At 46.2% G+C, this 20852-nt stretch overlaps 1 protein-coding gene across 1 annotated transcript in view; it reads left to right on the top strand.

Moving 5' to 3' along the window:
• The window catches only part of ADAMTSL1 (ADAMTS like 1), a 796153-nt gene that overhangs the window by 128910 nt on the left and 646391 nt on the right, over nucleotides 1–20852 (top strand). Inside the window, exon 2 of the mRNA XM_086961466.1 lies at nucleotides 2890–3017. Coding sequence (XP_086817592.1) covers nucleotides 2890–3017 — 128 coding nt within the window. The remainder of the gene's footprint in view (nucleotides 1–2889; nucleotides 3018–20852) is intronic.

Genomic DNA, 20852 nt, shown 5'->3' with positions numbered 1-20852 from the left:
AAGCGTCTTTGCAGACTTCCTACACTTAAACCAAACAAAGGTTCCTGTGAGGGTTCTTTTGTCTTCCCCTGCAGCGGTGTGCAGGCTTCCTTGGTGTTCATGGAAATGACAATGAAAGTGGCTAAGGGGAACAATATTTATATCTATCTGAAGGGGCAGGGTAGGAAACTGTAGCCAGTCTTCTTCATTCAATAACCGTAATGCTCTTCTAAACCAGAGTAGCACATCTTCATGTTGCTTTCCACATTTTGTGGGCTTCAGATGCAGGAGTCCACTATCTAACTTGTTTGGACTGGCTCCAGGGGACCTGTAGATTGGGCTCAGACATGGCCTAGCATCTGCTCTTGTTTCCATGAGTGGTGGCAATACCAATGGAAACAGAGGCTGAATTGGCTTCTCTTAGAGTAGGGGAAACCTGACCTGGACAAAGAAATGGGCTGGTGCTCCCCCATTCACCATATACAAGTTTGAGGGAAGGGGATATGTTTAAATGCAGGCTGGCCTCACATCGAAAGTCACAGTCTTGTGCAACACGTAGAAGTCCAATTGGATCCCACCATTCACCATGCCCTATGTGAACTACAAATCCCTCATACACACACACTGCATACAAGTTCCAGACTTCATGATGGCAAAATACCTCAGTGAAGGGAACTGAATATTAAGGAAAAGTCAATAAGCAAGCTCCCCACAAGGATACAACTAACAAGGCCTAATCGCTTCCACCACCACGAGAAACCTCATAGACCTGGTTGAGGAGACAGAGGCCACCCTCCCACTCAAACATGGGATAAACTCTGGGTGTCTCACAGACAACAAAGTGAGGCTCTGATGAAAACAAAAAACAAAAATGGATGGAACAACTTAACTGGTAGCTCATAATTGTCTATCTAGTCCATTGAGGACAAAAACAGGGCTAAAGAGAAATATGCCACATGGCAGGAGGTCACATCTTTTCCAAGCTACATGGAATGTTCAGCAAACCTTCTCCCAGGCTTTAGAGCAAGCTACCTAGTGCTTAAGGTGTGAAAAAATAAGTGTTGGGTCTTATCAGGTGGCCTTTGAAGTTAGCACCAGCTATTGCCCCTGTCAGCTCGGCCAATGACAGTACCAACACAACTATTATTAATCTACTTCAAGTGTGGCAATTCAGACTATTCCAGTCCCCAAGGTTATAAGAATGGCTTTGGGGCAGGTAATAGTCATGTTGTTTTGCTTGTCTCTAAATTAAATAAACAGCGCCACCATGTGGCAGACCTTCATAAGCGCAGGTGTTGACAAATAAGTGTAGGTGCCGTGCACCTGAAACCACCAGTTCAAATTAAGCACAGAAGCTACCCTTGACACTATGACTCTCCCCTTACCTCTAACAGGTGCACTTCTCAGAAGAAGCTAATAGCTCTCATCCATTTCCTCACTGACTGTCACTCTCTTTCAGCCCTCACAGAGTGGTGACTCTACCTGGACACCCCTGTTTACGCAGGGAACGTAATTTCGAGTGCAGTGGTAATTAACACACCCCATACTTTTCACCGGTGAATTTCCGCACGTCAAGCCTTCCGAAATTAACCTGGAAAATACAACACTCTTTTGTGTTGCTATTTAATGGTTGCAGTAAAACACCCCATCCTTTCCCGGCCCACTCGCAATCAGGGCCGAGTCTTACAGCAATGGATCAAGCGCTTACCCACCATGGACAGCGAGGCCCTTGCATCAGTGCGTCGGGGACACTAGGACATATTTGAGGAGTTATATGAAAAGAGGTCTGAGCCACACATTGCCTGGCAAGGCTGAAGTGTGAGAAATGGTGTTTACTTACGGCTTGTATTTTTCTTACCTGGGACCCTCAATTGTATGAAGATAATTTACTCGGCACATTATTAGGTTTCTTGATGGCTGGAAGCCCTGAGTCCGCCATGTGGGCCCATCACCACGTTGGCTCAAGATGTGAATTTACCACCATTTGAATTTGATTAATCTCAGCTCTTGCATACATCAAACTTATGAGGGAGGCCTCCCAGGATGAGACAGATATTGTTCAACACCATCGACAGATGTTTTCCTTTGGCTAAATGAGCGCCTGATGTTATTATAAGCTGTAACTAGGAATGATTTGGGCGAAAAGTGGGCTTTCTCCTGTGAACATTTGCATATTCAATACAACTGCTGTCCTTTGATTTTTAGTGAAAATCCCATTTTAAAAGGCACGCAGTGGCCTCTTTTATGTGAGGACAGCATCTCTTCTACCTTCTCTCTTGGGAAAATGGAAGCAGGGATGCATTAGGGGCCACTTTCCTTGTATGTCCCAGACAAAGAGAGGCGTCAGAAATCCAGGGCCCGAGATTAGGGAGAAAGCCCAGGTCCCTATTTGTATTCTATCAAAGTAGGCAGGAAGTTGACCACTCTTTGACCATCTATACTGAGTTCCAGAGATTATTGCTTAGCATTATCTCTGGATTGTAATAGCTCAGTTGCCACTGTAGATCAATGACAAACCCCGGAAGAGCTCTGTCCCCGCTCGAAGTGCTTAAATATTTCTAAGGACACAACTAACAGGCTTACAATTCCTGTAAAATAGCCTTGAATGGATTATTTGCAGATCTGTTCCACATTACCTGGGTGTAGTTAAATGTTTTACATTCCACCGAATAAGTGCATTGAAAACAATTTCTGGCATCCTGCTTGTGGGATCTAAAGCTGCATTTTTCCCTTTGTGTTGACTTGCTTCACCCTCTTGTTTGTATTTTCAAGGTAAATCAGTTCAGAACTCATGCAAGGTTTACTCGCTTCAAGTGGAGCGTGCAAATGTAACTTCAACATGGCTGTTGTTGTGTAAAGCTGATCCTGCCTCATGCACCATAATTAATTTTAACCTCTTCTGGTCCACAGAGTTCGCGAACAGCTCGATCGGAGGAGGACCGGGATATGCTATGGGATGCTTGGGGTCCATGGAGTGAGTGCTCGCGGACGTGTGGGGGCGGAGCTTCTTATTCACTGAGACGCTGTCTTAGCAGCAAGTAAGTAGTTGACCTTTGACGTACCTTGTTTTTCAAGCTGGTCCTGGACCTGTAGAGGTCACTGTTAGTTCAAACAATTAGGCAACCAAGTAGCAGATCTTTGGATTCTGGCAATACTGGCAATTGTATCATTTCATTTGTTTTGGATCCTTTCTCCCTTTCCTGTGCACTCTCTGTTGGTGTCATGTCAAGTCAATTGTCTAGAGGCGTTAGCTAGGGAGGAGGCCATGATGGGCCTAAGTGAGCACACAACAATTGCAGAGCCGGTGGCCACGTTTATTTCTGACAGAAAATGATGAAAGCCACACCACATGTCATTTGTTCAATGATTCGCCTGGTACAGTTCATTTCTGGATATAAAATCAATGACCAAACACAATGCTGGCCACAACAGTAACAATAAATGAAAAGCAGACTGATGTGGGCCACTGCCAAGCTCCCAATCGCCAACACCCAGCAAACTTCACGGATCAACTACCCAGAATATGAACTTAGACCAGATGACCAATCTTACCCTGAAGCCAGCCTGTATACTCAAACCACAAGCAAATCCATAATTTTGGTGGCACATCTAAAGGTAAAGGAGTTGGCAATTAGGGTTTCATTTGGCAGTCAATAGTCGTCCATCTGATCTGGAAAACGAGAAGCTTTTGCCATGGCACACCGGCAATATATTCAATAGAAAAAATGGTGCACCGATAGTCATTCAGATGTGCTAGTTTCCAAATGAATTATAATAAACTGATGATCTGAATGTTGGGCAGTGGAGTTAAAGCCAATGTGTAGCAGTTGAGGTACCATGAGGCCAGGTTTCATGAAATCTGTCCCTTTCCCTAATGGTCTAGCACACCACAGCATGTTTGCATGAGAGCCATGTCCCTGCCCTTCCCCCAAAGTTTGATAAAATTTCAACGCAAGGGGCAAAATGTTAGCAGACATCCAAGTTTCCAATGGCGGATGTCAAGATCTCACTTTACTTATGCCATCTGCCACCATATTTGTGTTGAGCGACCTTATAAATTACACTGTAAGTTGTGAACCTCATCCTCTGACTCCTGTTGTGGTAATTCTATTCCCACCCAATATTTTGGAGCTTTTGAGTGGCACAAACCTATTTGGAAGATTTTTAGATCAGTCTTCGTTTGTTGCGATCTCACTGCAAACAGCTCAAGCTGTCAGCTGCAGGCAGCATTGTATACAATACTTAATAGAGCCAATCACTGCTCAATATTAGTTGACTTTTACATCAGTCTCAGTTTTATTTATTTTATTTTTAGAGTTTTCTATAGCGCGAACTTGAACCGATTAGGTTATCAGAGCGCTTTACATAGCACAAGTTTCGTTACATGTTAACACAGCAGTTTACATAGAATCAGTTACGTTGCACATTTCAATAACTTGAACCGAATAGGTTATCAAAGCGCTTTAAATAAGACAGCATTCGATGTCCAGTGCCCTCCTCCGCCGTGTAGCGGGGGACCACTTCAAGCCCTCCGAAGTCGTCGAGCTGTCGGGACTAGGCTCCTGGAATGTCCAGTGCCCTCCTCCACCGTGTAGTGGGGGACCTCTTCCAGCCCTTCGAAATCGTCGACCTGTCGGGACTAGGCTCCTGGAATTTCAGCTGTCCCTTTACAACTACTTTGTTTGAAGTCATGACGGAGTTACTAGTGAACATAATACAACTAGAGATATAGTATTGCCATATAAGAAGGTAGACATTCTATCCAGAAAATGGTGTAAACACATGAGTGTAAACCCCGGCTATCCACCCGAGAGAGAGACTAGGCAAAGATGGCCGCCCCATATGAGGAGAAGAGACAGTAGTCCTCTTTTTATTATTGTGGCTTTGTGAGCAGGGAGGGCAGTTTCTTTTTCAAGCTAGCCCAGTTCCTGAGTTGCTGTGAGGGAGTCTTATCTTGCAGGGGCCTCGTGGGCATCTGAAGGCACAGGCGGTGATTTATTGCCTTTCTTTTTAGCACCCCGCCATTTTGAACAAAGGGTTGTGTCAAAAGTACAAGCGATGGTCAAGAGAAGTATCTTTTTTGTGTAGCAGCCCGTCCGTTAGTGCTCAGTTCCAGATGTATGACCTTTTTTGTGTAGCAGCCCGTCAGTTAGTTAGTGGGGGGGGGCCTCGTCCACTGCCGCCCCCGAATCTCCGCGGTTTCCTGGTGCATCAAACAGCGTCCCCGAGCCCCTCCACTGCCCTCAAGGCTGTGGGAATCCTCTGATGTGGGGCGGGGGGCAATCGTGAACTGTAGGCACCGGAGACCTGCTCCCAGGGTCCCGGTGGCAGCCGGTGGGGGGGGACGCAGGGGGTCACCCGAGCAGAGGAGGAATCACCGCTCTTGCCTGCAGGGTGCTCTGAGCCCTTGTGCCGCAGCCCCTTCCGTCACACCCGACGGCGCTGTGTGTTTCCCTCTCGTCTCGCTGCTCGACTAGGGACTCCACTCCGATGTTTCCCAGGGCAGCGACTCCACCCTCCCTCCCTCTCACCTCCAGCCTCCGAGGGTCCGATGTAGCGAGGGACAGGTTCAGCCGAGTGAGCTTCTCAGACAAGCAAGGTTCACCGCGGACCTGCGGCAGGCGCCCCACACACGGTTCGGGTGCACAGCGCCCGTCCGACTCGTCCCCGGTCTCCGCTCCTCCTCCCCGCTGCTCTACAGCCCGAGCTGGCAACGGGCGGCCGCCATGTTGGGTCCTCGGCGGGGATCAGGAGCACTCAGCAATCGCCGCTCCACCGGCACAAGCAGCGATCTGGGTAGCCCTGCAGGTGCCCCACACCCTCCGCCACAATTATGGAGCGTGTACGTCGCGGGGGGCCTCCCAAGGACGCTGGGCTCCAGGCCGGGAGCCGAGACGGTCCACGTCCTTCCCGTCTCGGCTCCTCCTCCAGCTATTGCCTTGCTCCTATTTGTTGCTTTACTCCCTTTCTGTGTTTGACCCGCCCACAGGAGCTTTTTAGTTTCTCCATTGGTAGATGCATCATTCGTTCTGCTCCAAAAGCATCAATGGATCTAAGAAAAGAGAACCACGTTTAAACAACACGTTTTCTGCATTTAGGTGCCACCTTGTGGTCACTACAAAGACTGAAGCAGAAATTTAGAAAATACAACATCAATCTTGACAAACATAGAAGATAACTGTAAACAATAATTTGCAATGCAGGTCGGTGTCGGTTGTATATAAAGATAAGCGAGACCGATTCACATTGCCAATACTTACTTCAGTTTGGCCTTGATTGTTGCTGATTCAACAGCTTGAAAACCACTGGCTAGATTAGCATAGATGCCTAAAGTGACTGCCTGCCACGTTTTCATAGAGACATTGTTGTACTCAGCCAGATCTCTTAAACACCATGTGCCCCAAGTCAACACTACTCTCCCTTCACACTCTGTCCATATTCCAACTCTTTAACCAGTCCTTCTTCAGCTGCTATGATTCTCCCATCTTCAAAACTGCAGTTGTTATCCCTACACTCTAACAACCCCTCAGCCAACATTTATTCTTCCATCTCCTATTCCCTTTAAAAACCCCTGAGTGAATCAACAGCAGGCGGCTCATTAGAAAGGATTCTGCCTACAACATGCTAACCCCAATCCGGTCTTTATTCGGCATCGAAAAATGAATTCCTCTGAACGGGCCATCATGTACACCTTCAACTGAACTACAACTGCTCACCACACCATACCCCCTCCTTCCTGGGCCACAAGTTCATTTTCGCCATCTCCTTTGCCTTCCCTCCCTGACAGATGCGGTTTGAAATCATGGTGTTCCAAGATATCCACTCACTTAGTGTGTCTTACACACCTCAGTTCTTGGGCCTCTCTTCTCACCATACAAAAAACTGATTTGGCAACATTATAGCCAAATCTGCCTTCTGCTATTAGTTCTTTGCCAATGGCACTCACATCTTCTTGTACCCCACCTTCGCCCCTCCCTCTTCGGCTGCTTTACTGACTGTCACACATCATTGCATGTCTCTTTGCTGGCTGATTCTCAGTCTAGCTGAAACCAAAGGTTTTCCACTTCCTCCTGCCTCCCAACACCTTTATGCCTGACCAATTTACCTTAACCTGGGATAAGACTTTCACAGTCAGATACATTTTACCTCGTTGATCACCAAGACCAGTAGCCTCTGCCCATAGAAGATACACCTCCTGCCATGCTCTCTCTGCCAGGGTTCTGATAAATGCACTAGTCATCTCTGACTTAAACTACTAGTATGGTCTGCCTAGAGTCCTTCATTATTACTTCTTCAAATCTCTTGGCAAAGTACTCAGCGTTTGAGCTGTACAAGTCCCATCCTCACAAGATGCCTCTCCATTTATCAAAGGACCAGAGCTTTTTTTCACATTTGTAGCCTTAGTCTCTTAATCTATGAGTGGCTTGACTCTGTCTTCGGTGTGTCTCACACAGATGGGCTCTCTCTGCCCCTTTGCTGCCTCCTCTGCTTCCAAGGCCCACCCTTCCTTTTTAGCCTCTACTCCCAAATGCCCCAGCCTGCTATTGACCTTTCACACTCCTCGCACCTCTTCACTGGACTGCTTCACCCTTCACACACAGACCACCTCCTCCACCTTCAGCAATGCCACCAGAGCCTGTGCCTAGAAGTACTGCTTGCAGACAGAAGATGCCACTAGCTTCTCGTCAATGCTTCTCACCGGTCCTCCGCACACACAATGTAAGAAGCGAAGTCTCCCTACTCTTACCCCATAAAATGTGTATGCTGCCTCCATGCAGCTGGGTCTGGTGGCTTAGTGGACTGATGCCTCCACTGTAGGGGTCTGTGTTTGACCGTATGGTCACAAATTAAAATCCCGGTGGGTCCACTCAGCCTTTCATCCTTCTGAGGTCGATAAAATGAGTACCATTGAGTTGGGTAACAATATACATCTGTTATTCAGTGGCAAAATACCCTTCTGGATGACCTTGCGCTTTACAATACAATGTTTTGTTATACTATTGTAATTCTTTTCGCCTTTCTGCCACCTACTACTTATCCTGTTTGAGCTTCTCGTTTATTTTGCTGCATTACTATGTTGGAACATTAGTTATATTTCTATGCTATGCTCTATTAAGTTATATTTGTATATTGCGGGGTTGAAACTTGTACAGCATTTCTGTTACAAATATTCAGGTTTGAATATGAATGCACAATAGACGCCAATAACATACATGGCTTCCCTCTTGGGTTCAGATGGGGGTTTTGCAGAGCGAGCATGGCTGCCTATATCACTGAACTCAGTACAAATGAAGAGAGACATGTGTGTCTTCTCTCGCCCGACTGAGAATCATTCCTCGGCAGGCCGGCATGCAGCTACGGCGAGCCAGGATGGCCAGATTTGTTAAGTCCTTGCAGAAGAGGCTGGATTTGTTTCCGTCCAATAGGCTGTGCTCTGGGTTACAATACATATAATATTCATTGTGTATTGCGCAAGATTTTACTTGCGTATAACACGTGCAGGCAGACATTGCAGGCCTGTGTGCTGGAATTGATCTGGAAATATGTAATGAAACTTGTTGCTTTTCAAGCTGCTTTTATTTACTGCGTCATAAGGCAGATATCCCCATGGTCTCTATGGTTCATCTTGTTCTGGAGAGTACTTTCAGTCATCCACGGTATGCACTTTCAAAATATGATTAAATACACCTGTCGATTGCCTGGACCGGCGACGCAGGAATGCAATGATTGCCTCGAGAAAGTTAGTCATTATGTCTACAAACAGCAGTTTCATTTGGGGTAGAGATGTAGTACAGGCGCTCAGCTTTAATGTGCTAAAAAGCTGCTGAAGTTGCATCCCATCTACCCCTCTTAGCTAGATTGAGTGATCCATACATAGCAAATAGTTGTATCCCAGTTGTAACCCACTTGCTTTGTCTGCTGGTGTTTTTATTTTAAGTGGACTAAACGTTGGTAAAGTGTCATAAAAATGAAGGACATATCGTATAGTGTTTATTTACCGCGATTACATTTATCATTCCAAAACGCTGATTTCGTCCACTTTATTGAACTGTATATTTTGTTTAACTCAGTGCTTACTAACTAAATGCAAATCAACAGTTAGGCCCTTGTTTTCTCTGTGTATGAATTTAAACAGCACGCTGAATAAATCTTAAATGTGAATGCAGAAATCTAAAACTGCCCTCAATTTTTAATGGGAGAAGTAATACAGAAAGTACCAAAATGCAAATGAAACAGCCGATTTGGATGCACTACTCGCAGCTTATTATCACAGCTTGTGACCTTTGAGATCCCTCTTGAAGAACCAATTAAATTACGTGGAAAGATAGTTATAAATTGATACTTGTATAGCACACTACTCACCCGCAAGGGTCTCAAGGCGCTTGTACGAATACCGCTGTGGAACCCATCCTGGCTTTCCCTGTGAGGCGTCCACTCCTGGGCACCCCCAAAGTGGAGGCCAGGCATCCTCAGCGTTGTGGGGGCCGTTGTGGAGATTAAGCAAGCTATTGCCCAGAGTTGCAGAGTGGGACTCCATGATTGGAATAGGCACCGAGGCGAGAATTATCAGGTCCGTGGAATTTTGAGCCCAAGACCCGCCGAGGCGGGAAAATGAACCCTGGTCCCGGGCTAGACCTCTGCATCAGGGTCTGCCGCTCTAATCATTGAGCCACACTTCTCCACATAATTTTAAAAAATCATGTTCAAACGTGTTTTGCGTTTTCGATCGGATGTTTCCCAATCAGCTAATGAAATGCATGTTTGTATATTGGATTAATTCATAAATGTTGTGCGTGTATTTTCCATCTGCACACACTGCCGCCCATTTACGCATTCGACCCTCTCAGGTGGCTTAAAAGTGCTCTTGGCTTCCATGGTAAACTGTTAGTTATTCTTCAGACGCTTGCTCAAAGTTTTTCATGTGTTTTAATAGGTGGGGTGGTTTTGTGGCATCAACATCTGAAAGTGTAAACTAGCTGTGACTGAAACGCAAACTTAAATATACCAGACTAACTGATTTTGGTTACTGAACGACCAAATAAAAATACCTAAGTGAATTACTATGGGGGTGCAATAAAAGGATAATAGAATATTACAGACCTACTAAAACACGGGGACCGAGCTTGCCCGACCTGAAGATTGCTGCCATTTAGGTGCGCTTCTTCGGCCACATTCCTATCTGACATAATCCTGGAGCTCCAGTTCGCCCCTAATGTCGCCACAACCACTTATGTCCTACCCTGCACGGTCTGTGGCGTCACTAGGGCAGAAACTTTGCAGAAAAGCTATGCCGGCATCCCTGAGGAGCTGATTGCAGATGGCGATGGTGTAATCAGGGGCCTCCAACCAGTAGCTTGTGAGCTACTGTAGTTCTTGAGCTAACTCTGAGTAGCTCACCTGTGTGCAGCCCAACTTATTAAATTAGAAAGATTTTGCTTGCTTGAATTAATATACATATAAAGAAATTGAAATTATACTGCACTCATAATATTAGTAGCTGTTAATGTGTTTTATTGAACATAAGTAGCTCTCAATACAGAAAAGGTTTGGAGACCCCTGGTGTAAATGCTAGGAGTCCATTGCTGTTGATATTACTTACCTGGAACTTCAGGGTGCCAGATAGTCTGAGGCCTCCCGCCGTACTCTCTTCTGGCTGCTGTGTTCCGGGAGGAGCTTGGGCAGGCGATAGATCAATATTTTAATTTACCAACATATGGTCTGTGGGGAAATTTGCAACGGTATGGGAGGCCTACAAGGTCTAAATCTAGAGGGTTTACCATATCAAAACAAGCCAGCGTGTGTTGGTTGCTGAGGGGTGTGTCACCACTGGAGGATGAAGTAGGAGGTCTGGAGTGGGCTCACAGAGAGACGGCTGTGCAGAGATGTGACATCAAGGTCAGGTTTTAGAAGTTTCATGAGGTAGCCCAAATCGAAGTAACTCACCTAGGAAAGTATGCGACTTGGGGGGATGGCAAGGGAGAACGTTGTGGCGCTACATTAGCAGCGGTTCTTCAGCTGCAGTCCAAGGACGACATGATGTTGGCAGTCAGAGATGATTTGGTTCGGTGGAACAGGTGTCGGATCGTTTCCACCATTATTATACAGAGCTCTATGCGTCGCACCCCTCTCATGCTGAGCAGGCCACGATGGACTACCATGTCCATATCACAATGAAGTGACTGAAGGTGGCTCGGCTATGTCCTGCAGAGATCATGGCAGCGCTGAAAGATATGCTGGGTGGGAAGGCGCGGGCACATTTGGGCTGATGGTTGCCTTCTATAAGGCCTATCAGGGCAAACTCGAACCACACTTGGTCACCCTATATGAAGAAATGGTGAAGGAGGGTTGCATGCCACCTACGATGCACGAGGTACTCTAGATCACTCTGCTAAAGCCAGGTAAGCCGGCTGACTGTTGCTCATCCTATAGGCCTCTGTTGCTGTTGACCACCAACACAAAAATGTCCATGAAAATATTGGCTAATCGCTTGGTGCCTCTGCTCCCGGGAATTATTGGCCCAGAACAGGCTGGGTTCATACCGGGCTTGTCCTTGATATACAATCCCAGAACCTTCTTTGGCACGATCTCTCATATCGATTACAATGTGCAGGCCACTGCTGTGTTTCTGGATGCTGAAAAAGCCTTTGATTCGGTCTAGTGTGGGTTCATGCGATCTGTGATGCAGTGTGTGGGAGTGGGAGATGTCTTCTTGCAACTCGTCAAGGTGCTTTATATCCGGCCAACCGCTCGCATTCGGGTCAGTTGGGGTTTGTTTTGGAATCCATAGACATTATGAGGGGCACTAGGCAGGACTGTTCCCTGTCACCACTGTTGTATGCTCCGGTGGTTGAATCACACTACGCAAATATCATGCGCACCGGAGGATTCGCTTTCCACACTGCAATCTGATCTTGTCTGCTTATGCAGACGATACACTTCTTTATGTGAGAAATACGGAACATAACCTGTCTCCTGTTCTCCGGGGGGACATGCTGTTTTCTGGGCATTCCAGCTTGCATATTAATTGGAATTAGTCCCTCATATTCCCTCTTACAGTAGCCATTACACTAGTACATATGAATTATTCAGTGCAGTAGACAACAAACTCAGTGCGGTACTTAATACAGGTCCACATGGTCCCATAGTGGTGTTGTGGATAACCATAGCAGGGTGGTGCAGCGGCTCACAGAGGTGGTCAAGCGCTGGATCAGGCAACCCCTATCGATGTGTGGCCGTATCGCCATAAAGAAGATTGTGGTGCTACCCCGTTTCTTGTTCCCATTCACGATCACCCCGATTCTTTTTCCCAGTGCAGTATTTTGTAACTTGCAAACTTTGTTGGTGTGCCTGGCTTGGGATGGGTAGCAGCTGCGCGTAAACTGGGACACACCCACTCTCTCCTATGCAATAGGCGGGTTCAATGTCCCCGATCTGGAGGCTTACTTTAGAGCTGCTCAGTGTATGCTTGACCATTATTGGTTGCTCAGCCCTGGTGACATACATCACTTGTGGCTTGAGCATGACACCGCCTCCCCCCTGACACTACCCAAGACGTTGTTTGAAAAAACTGCTTCTCACTATATTACCTTCGACTTGTTGAGTACTACGACATACTCTTGGAGGAGACTTGTTGGGCTGCAGGCTGGATCACTGCTTTACTCGCCATGGGTGTGCAGGAGTGGTGAATGTGGTTTACCCTGGGACGAGAGAGGGGCTGCGGGTGCATTGCAAGGGCTGAGGTTGAGAGTAATGGGTGATTTCTTCGAGGGTGGAGCGATGCATAGTTGGGAGCAGGAGAGTACACAGGGTGATATGCATACTGTCCTGGCTCAGTTCACTACTACAGGGTGCTGCACGTGATGTGCGATCTGTTGGAGGAGTTCTTGATGAATCTTACAGAGTTGCCCACTTTGACTTACCTGCTGCCGGCGGCTCCACCTCAGTGCATTATTGCAAAATGTTATGCGTGCTGTCCGGAAGCGTGGTGGCCAGGAGTCACTAAAGTCTGGCTGTACTGGCAGGAGGACCAGGGACTGCTCTCTGGTGACACACAATGGACCTATTGCTCTTCAGTTGTCAAGTCTATTTCTCTAAATAGTCAGCTCCAGTTAATCCAATTTAAATATCTCTATAGGGTGTATTACACACCAGCCCGACTGTTCCGATGCGGCTTGAGGGACAATTCTTGTTGGTGCTGATGCATGGAGGAAGGAGCTGGGTTTGTCCACGTAACAGGGTTCTGTGTGGGGATGCAGCACTATTTGGCCGCAGTTCTGGGGGAGTTGAGGGAGATAACTGGCGAGTGTGTTGAGTCGTCACCCCTGTTGGCGCTGCTGGGCTATGATAGGGATATCTCAAAGACTTTCTGGCGATTGATAGCCCTAGGATTATTACTTGTGAGGTGTAGAATAGCGATGCACAGAGTGAAAGGAATGTTCCAGACACTAAAGGAAGGGCATGTGGACATGGCATATTGCAACACTCAGTCTGATGCTTATCGCGACCTGATGCAGGTCCGCAGCCACCCAAATGGATATTTGGCGACCCTACCAGCCTTTTCTTGAGCAAACAGGAGAAACTGAGACGGCTAGCACAAGGGAGGGTGATGTAGCGACCTCAAATATTGGCTTGCAGCTGGCCGAGCAGGCCCATTGGGCAGATCAATATGTGTGCTCCTCTCTGTGAAGTATGGTGCGGGGCCTGGGGGAGGCAACTAGAGGGGCTCTTGTCCAGTATTGCCTGTGGTAGGGATATGTGATCAGCTCTCTGAGTTGGGTGCTACGGGCAATGCAGGGTCTGTGCCAGGAGTGTTACTGCTTGTGCTGTGCATTGCTTCTTGTATTTACAATTGCTACCCTGACTGTATGCTCTGTCATCACGTTCAGCATATGTCTTGACAGTGATTTACATGTCATTATAGTATGTATGGTTGTTGAAAATGAAAATAAAGTTTTAAAAAATACAAAACTCTGCCCCAATAGATCAGGAAAAGAACAGCATATATCAATGCATGAATGGATTCTGTCACGCCATGTCCACCACAGTGGGTCATTATAAGGACCACAGAGCTCTATTTTTGAGAGAAGGCTCAGGGTCCCCCTAGGTCACCACTCAAGATATTCAATGTGCAATAGAAAGTGGGTCTTACTTGGAAGAGGGTGCGATTCTCTGAGTAGACACGTGAGCAGGCCAAGGCTGAGCTCAAGAGAAGCGTCAGACACAGTTTTGGAGGCCACCGGGTAAGCAGGGCCCACTGGCCCTCACCTCTGCGTTTGTTTTTTTCCCTCTGATATCCCACTTTGGCTCTGGAAACTGAGATAAGATCAGCCCATTCAGCACTTAACTCCTAGTGGTAGCAATAGCAAGTAGGTGCAGGGGCGTGGGGGGTTTTAAGCTCAAAACTTTACTACCCTAGCAGTGCAATGACAGATTACTGAACCCAGTGCTTTACTTTGATAAAGCAAAGTACTTCGTTATACTCATAAAACTCAATGCTCCACTGAGTAAGTTATAGGTACAACATGCTTCACTGCTGCTGGGGTTACTATGCCCAGGGTGCTGAGTCCCACCCCTCACTACACCTCTGCTCCAGAGTGTCTTTTATGTAGAAACAAGGTGAGTGTCCACCCTCAATTCTAGGTTCAAATTTATTCCGGACAGTTCTCTAGGTACAGGTGCAGATTACCCCCTTTGTATGAATTAGTTTGTGCACTCAATTCACCTCAGCCGTTTCCAAAGGTTTTTTATCCCCACAGTAGATTCCCCTGGGTTCGTCTGGGACAACCAGCAAAGACCAACAGCCTTCATGGGCATCACTCCCTGTTCCAAGAGTGATGATCTGGCTGCAGCAGTAGGTTGCAGTGGAAGCTGCCGCCCGGAGGTAATGCAGATGTACAGAGCTCTGGCATTGATTAAGGCACCCGGTCGAAGATGTACCCGCTTCTCGGATTCCAGTGAGTTAGGGATTAGAGCAGCTGGGATAGGGGTTACGGTCTGGGGCGTAACACAGGCCTCCGCCCAAGCTCCAGGGGGGGCTCTCAGCACAGCACTCTGGCCAGAGAGCTCCTCATTGAGCCCGTAGAGGGCTCCATCACGTACCTTGCAGAGAGGGCCCATCAATTTTTATTACGCCGGTGGTTGCAGTCCACCTCTATGCATTTGCGGGAGTGGTGCAACCCCACCTTAGACACAGTTCGTAGTTCAGTGGCACATTCCACTTGGGCACAGCTCATAGTTGCAGCTGCACAGTCCGCTCTGGCACAGCTTTGTGGAGGCAAAGGCAGTGACCTCTGTGATTCTAAGATGAATTGTCCACACCGAGAGTCTGCAGCCCAAACTGCTCAGGATAAGCAAATCGCTCTTCTCAGACTTCCTCTTGGCTGACAGACCTACAAAGCACCAGGGGTCAGGCTGCTGTAGTGCTTTAGGTCAGTCACACGTCTGAAGAGTTTGCAGGCTCCTTTACGTCTCAGCAGCAGTTTGCCTTCAAGGCGTTTCAGGTCAGGGATTTAGCTTCTTCCAGCAAGACCTTAGTCCTGGTAATGGCCACTCACTGTCAGGCAGACACCAACTCTGGTCACACGGCAGTCCAAGAAGTACTCGGTTGAAGAGAACCTGAAAATAGAGCAAGTGGGTCAGCAGTTACCACATTTATACAATCAAAACAGTCAGGGGATGTGGATTCTCGGCACCCTCAAAATCCGTTTTTTGTAGTTCTACTTTCTTGTGACCTCTCCAGGCTGTTCTCCAGGCTTTTCTGTGGTGTGATGCTTCTCACAGCAGGGTAGTTTCCAGGATGGAGTACACACAACAGAGGCACTAAGAGATGCAAGCTTTCTGCAGCTAGCAATTAACAGGCACACTGAGTAGTGTTATGGCCTGAGACAAAAGGCTTTCCTAATCCAAATGACCCGTCTCAGTCTGAACAACAGACTGCAGTCCCACACTTCACACCCACCATTTACCAAATTGTAGTGCTCAGGAAGACTAATCAGCATCCCTTCTCAGCAAAAGGACCTAATAGAAATTCTAAGTGTGCCCCGCCTTCTCTTTCCCACTTCAATGTTAAGGTATCCTCACTCTGGCTTCAGGAATTTCAGCAATACACTTCCACTGTGTGGGAAGGTACTTCATCTCCATCTTGTGCACATGAACAGGCCAGGATCTTCACAATAAAACTCATAGGTCTCCATTACTCCAGTTCACACACACACACACACACACACAATAACCTGTATCTCACTGGCCAAATTCCTTTACAAGCATAACATGAGCTCTGGATATTATCACTAGGACCTGGTTCAGCGCATGGAAGCAGAACTTTACATACATGGGCCAGTAGGCCTACACTCCAATGATGCAGATAAAAAAGGTCTAGTCACAACTACTGATTCACAAAACGTGGTACGCTGCCACCAAGGGTCTACATGCAGCTAGATTGACAATAGCAACAACAATCCACTGTCAGTAAATGAGCACACACATGATGCCACCCTTTGGGTGCAGTACCTTACTCTGTCTTGTGCACACTGGATTAGTGTGAGGCTAGGGGTCAAAATCAAAAATCCTTAATACTAGATACTCACAGTTGGGTACTTCGGGAAGCTGAACACGGCTGTAGAGCGTATAAGAGTCATTTCCATCCCAACAGACACCACTATCCGAACAAACTAACCAGACCCTTAACCACAGTTGGAGAAGTCTGGTTGTTGGATCAGCTAAACCGTAAGAAAAGTCAATTCTCCCTTCCATCTGTTCATTACGTTTTGATGTTCCACTGTGAAATCTGGACCTTGCAGTGAGTTAGACCTTCGCTGCAAGTTTGGATTTTTCCCTTTCAGTGCGATCAACCACTTGTGCGGTTTGTGATCTGCCTTGACCACAAACGTAGTATCAAACTGATAGGGCCGAAACCGTCTCAAAACCCACTGTATGGCAAACCATTCTTTCTCAATGACCACTCAGTTCTATTCCCAGGGTAGTGACCTATGAGTAATAAAAGCCACTGGATGCTACCTTGCTTTATAATTGAGTTCAGGCAGCACATGTTCAACTCCCTTTTCGAAAGAATCCTTCTGTACCATGAAAGGTTGACTGTTGTCAGGGCCTTCGCTACAAGTGCATAGCACAGTGCTCTCTTCAATTTGTCAAAAGCTTTTTGACACTGCCTTGTCTAAATCACCTTTTTGGACTGCTTCTTGAATGTCAAAGATGTCAAAGGGGCCACTATGGTACCACAGTTAACTGCAAAGTTCCTGTAGTAACCTGGGAGTCTAAAAATGGCTCAATTGTGTCTCTCTGTAGTAGGCACCTCTCACTCCAATACTGACTGAATCATGGCATCAAAAGGGCGAACCTTCTTGTTACCTACCTGAAGTCCAATGCAGACTACAGTGGGCTGCCCTACCTGGCACTTGGTTGGTTTGAGGGTCAGTTTCGTCTGCTGACTAACACATGTTCTAGGTGCTTCATGTGGTCCTCCCATGAATTGCTGAACTCTGCAATGACATCTAGGTAGGCCATGCTGAACTTTCAGGGTTAGAACACTCATATAACATGGTTCACCAGGCACTGGAAAATGGCAAGAACATTTTTTAATCCAACTGGTATTACCTAAAACAGGAATAACCCCTAGGGCATAGAAACTGCATTCTTCACCTTAGCAGTAGGTGTTAAGGCAGTCTGTTCAGAAGCCACTGCTCAACTCAGAAGTGCTCAAGTACTAAGCAGAACCGAGTCGTTCGATAATCTAACCAGCTCTTGGAATCATATGTGCATCTGTCCTAGTGACTTCATTGAGGGCTCTGTAGTCCACAAACAAACATAACTCAGTGGAACATTGCTTGGGCACCAATACCACTGGGTTGGTCATACGACTACAAGATCTCTCAATCACCCACAAGTCTAACATCTTGGCTACCTCTGCATTATTCTACTTATGGACTCAGTCAGACATGTAATAAGTCTTGCTTTTGTCAGGCATATAAACTCCTGTATAAATTTCATGAACACAAACAGGAGTTTACCCTGGCGTGAGTGAGAATAGGTGGGAAAATTGTCACAACCTACAATTTCTCTGCTACTCAGGTGTCAACTCAAAGGCAAGCTGTACTCCTTCTATAGACCGATCCTTCATGTCACTAAGGGAGTAAGAGGCTGTCTTAATCAACTTCCTTGGCTATTGCTATATGTTCACTGTGTAATCTCTATTGAGGTAAGGCTTCAGCCAGTTCACATGGAACACACTAATGGGTTCCTGTGTGTCACCAGTGTTTATGAAGTAGTTTGCATCAGGCACTTTCTTTAGTACCCTATATTGTCCACACCACTTATTCTTCAAAGCTTTGGGACAAATTGTGTTCAGTACCTGCACTGCCTTATCCTCCTGATACTCAGTCATTGTTGCTTTCTGGTCATATCGGTCCTTTATCAGCTCCTCACCAGCATGAATGTTTTCCTTCTTCTGACCCATATATTGTGCCGCCAACTTCATCAGGCCAATCTCATAGTCCACCACATACTTCTGAAGTGAATTGAAAATTCCTTCCCACCATTCTTTGATCAAGGTGAGTGGACTATGCACTGGGTGCCCAAGCAGGAGTTCAAAGGGACTGAAATTCACTCCCTTATTTGGAGTCTACCAGTAATTATATATGCAACCTGGCAAGAGAAGATCCCACTTTCTTGGACGTTTTCTGGTAGAGCTCCCATCATCCCCTCTATGGATTGTTAAACCACTCCACTAACCCATTGATTTCTGGGTGGTACACTAAGGACAAGTGGTATGGCAAACCTGCTTGCTAGTCCGAAATCACAGTCTTGGGCAATCCTAAACTAGAAAAAAACCATAAGACAGCCCTTGCTACCACCTTTTCCATCTGTGCTCATCAGGTGTACTGTCCCTGGATGCTTGGTGGCATTAAACACCACACCCAAGAATACGTGTTACCTGACACTCGGGATGGTGTTGAATCGACCAAAAATATCAATTCCCACCCTCTCAAATGGAAAAATGGAACACCTACAACTGGCAGACACAAATGGTGACTTGGTCTTACCTCCAGACATACCACTCAATTAGCAAGCGAGACAGGTTCTGCAGAGCCTCTCTGTATCTCTGTGCATCCCTATCTAATAAAGCAGAAGGTCCAACTTATCCTGGGACTTCCTAATACCCAAGTGCCCTCCTAAGGGCATTTTGTGGGCTAGTGACAACATGAAGCTCCTGTGCTCTAGTGGAACCAGAAGCTTTTTGCTAGCTCCTGGCTCAGGATTCACAGGCTCTTAAACGAGTGTGCCATCTTCCCGCCAAGATAATGCCTTCCTATGGCCCCTTAGCTGACCTGCTGCCTGCTCCTGGGCTTCTTTTTAAAGCTCCACAAATGCAGGTCTTACAACTTGTGCCATGGGGAATTCTCCAGGATAGGTCCTCCTCAGCTAACAATACCTGCAGCTCTTTCAGTGAGCCAGACTGTGACACTTTGTCTGCTTCAGGTATCTGATTCTCATCTTCGTCTGAAGCAGGGGTAATGGATCTTATGACCCGCGCCTTATCAAAGTCCACCCTGTTCTGCTTACACCTTGCTCTGATCTCTGCAGATCAGGAATTATCCCAGTCTTTTACTAAGATTGATGTGCAGACTGTGCTCTGGTTAACACAGCTGATGTGGTTCAAGTTATGTAAGCTTCTGGTCCTTTCGCGGTGTACTCCAACACAGTAATCCAAGAAACATACGTATCAATGTTCAGCCCAGGCTTGTGTGTACAGAACACTTTTAATAATTTCTCATGAATATAGTTTATATTTACAGTATACACAGGATTAAATCAGATAGAAAGTGCACACCGCACAATACTACACAAAAATAAAATGCAACACAATCTGGTACAATGAACCAGTGATACCGCTATGAGAAAGGCAACCTCTAATGAGATCGGAGGACAGACCGAGAGCGGAAGTCAACACAGTACAGTAATTTAACCATGGGATCTGGCTGAACACACAATGCTGTGAGTGTCAAGTTCTAAAGATTCAAATATCATGATATTGAGTTTTATATATCACCCTGACAAATTGTTGACTTTGGGATATCGCAAACCACAATATTGCAAAAGTAAGTATAAGTAGGAAAGTATAGATTAACTATTGTTAACTCCACATCTAGATACCTTGACAGGTTATATATCTTCAGTGCACCTAGATATATAGGTTGTCAAGGTAAGCAGGGAAGACTGACATAACAGAGATGTTGTAAAATTAGGGAAGATTGACGTCTATGGACGTCCACTTGAGCATGGGCGCACTTCATAAAAGACTCTGGTCATGCAGTCACATTCACCTCCTTAAAAAACAAGTTAAATAGTTCTTAAATATACTGAACAGCTCATATTAAGAGTGAGTGAATGCATATGTTATTTGTACTTAACAGACGTAATGGCCCACAACCTCTTGTTGCATCATGAGTGGAACATTTTTATTTAAAAAATGAACTACAAATGCGTGTATTATTCCGTGTATGATATTCGGACTAGAAGCATTTATTTTGTTTCTGTGCTAGATCAATATAGATTGAGGTATTTATTTTGGCAAATTTTTTTTTTTTTGGCTTTCCTCTGTTTCACCGTTAGGACATTGCCTTAATTCTGCCAATTACAGGGTTAACTTTTCCAGCTTTACAGGAGTAACAGAGATGTAACCATATAACCCGTGCAGGCCAAAATCTTTTACTGAGCTTTTGCCTGGACTTTCTGATGCTAGTTGAGAGCTTGCCTATCACAACTTGTGTGTGCTTTACTCGTTTCTAGGTGCAATCCGTCAAAAAATGCCTGAAAGGGAGTTGCGCGGCTTGTAACATACCATGGGTATAGCTGTC

The sequence above is a fragment of the Lissotriton vulgaris genome, chromosome 3_1, assembly GCF_964263255.1.
Source record: "Lissotriton vulgaris chromosome 3_1, aLisVul1.2, whole genome shotgun sequence".
Taxonomy (NCBI): domain Eukaryota; kingdom Metazoa; phylum Chordata; class Amphibia; order Caudata; family Salamandridae; genus Lissotriton; species Lissotriton vulgaris.
Note: the sequence above shows the minus strand (reverse complement) of the source record. Positions and strands in the feature narration are given on the sequence as shown.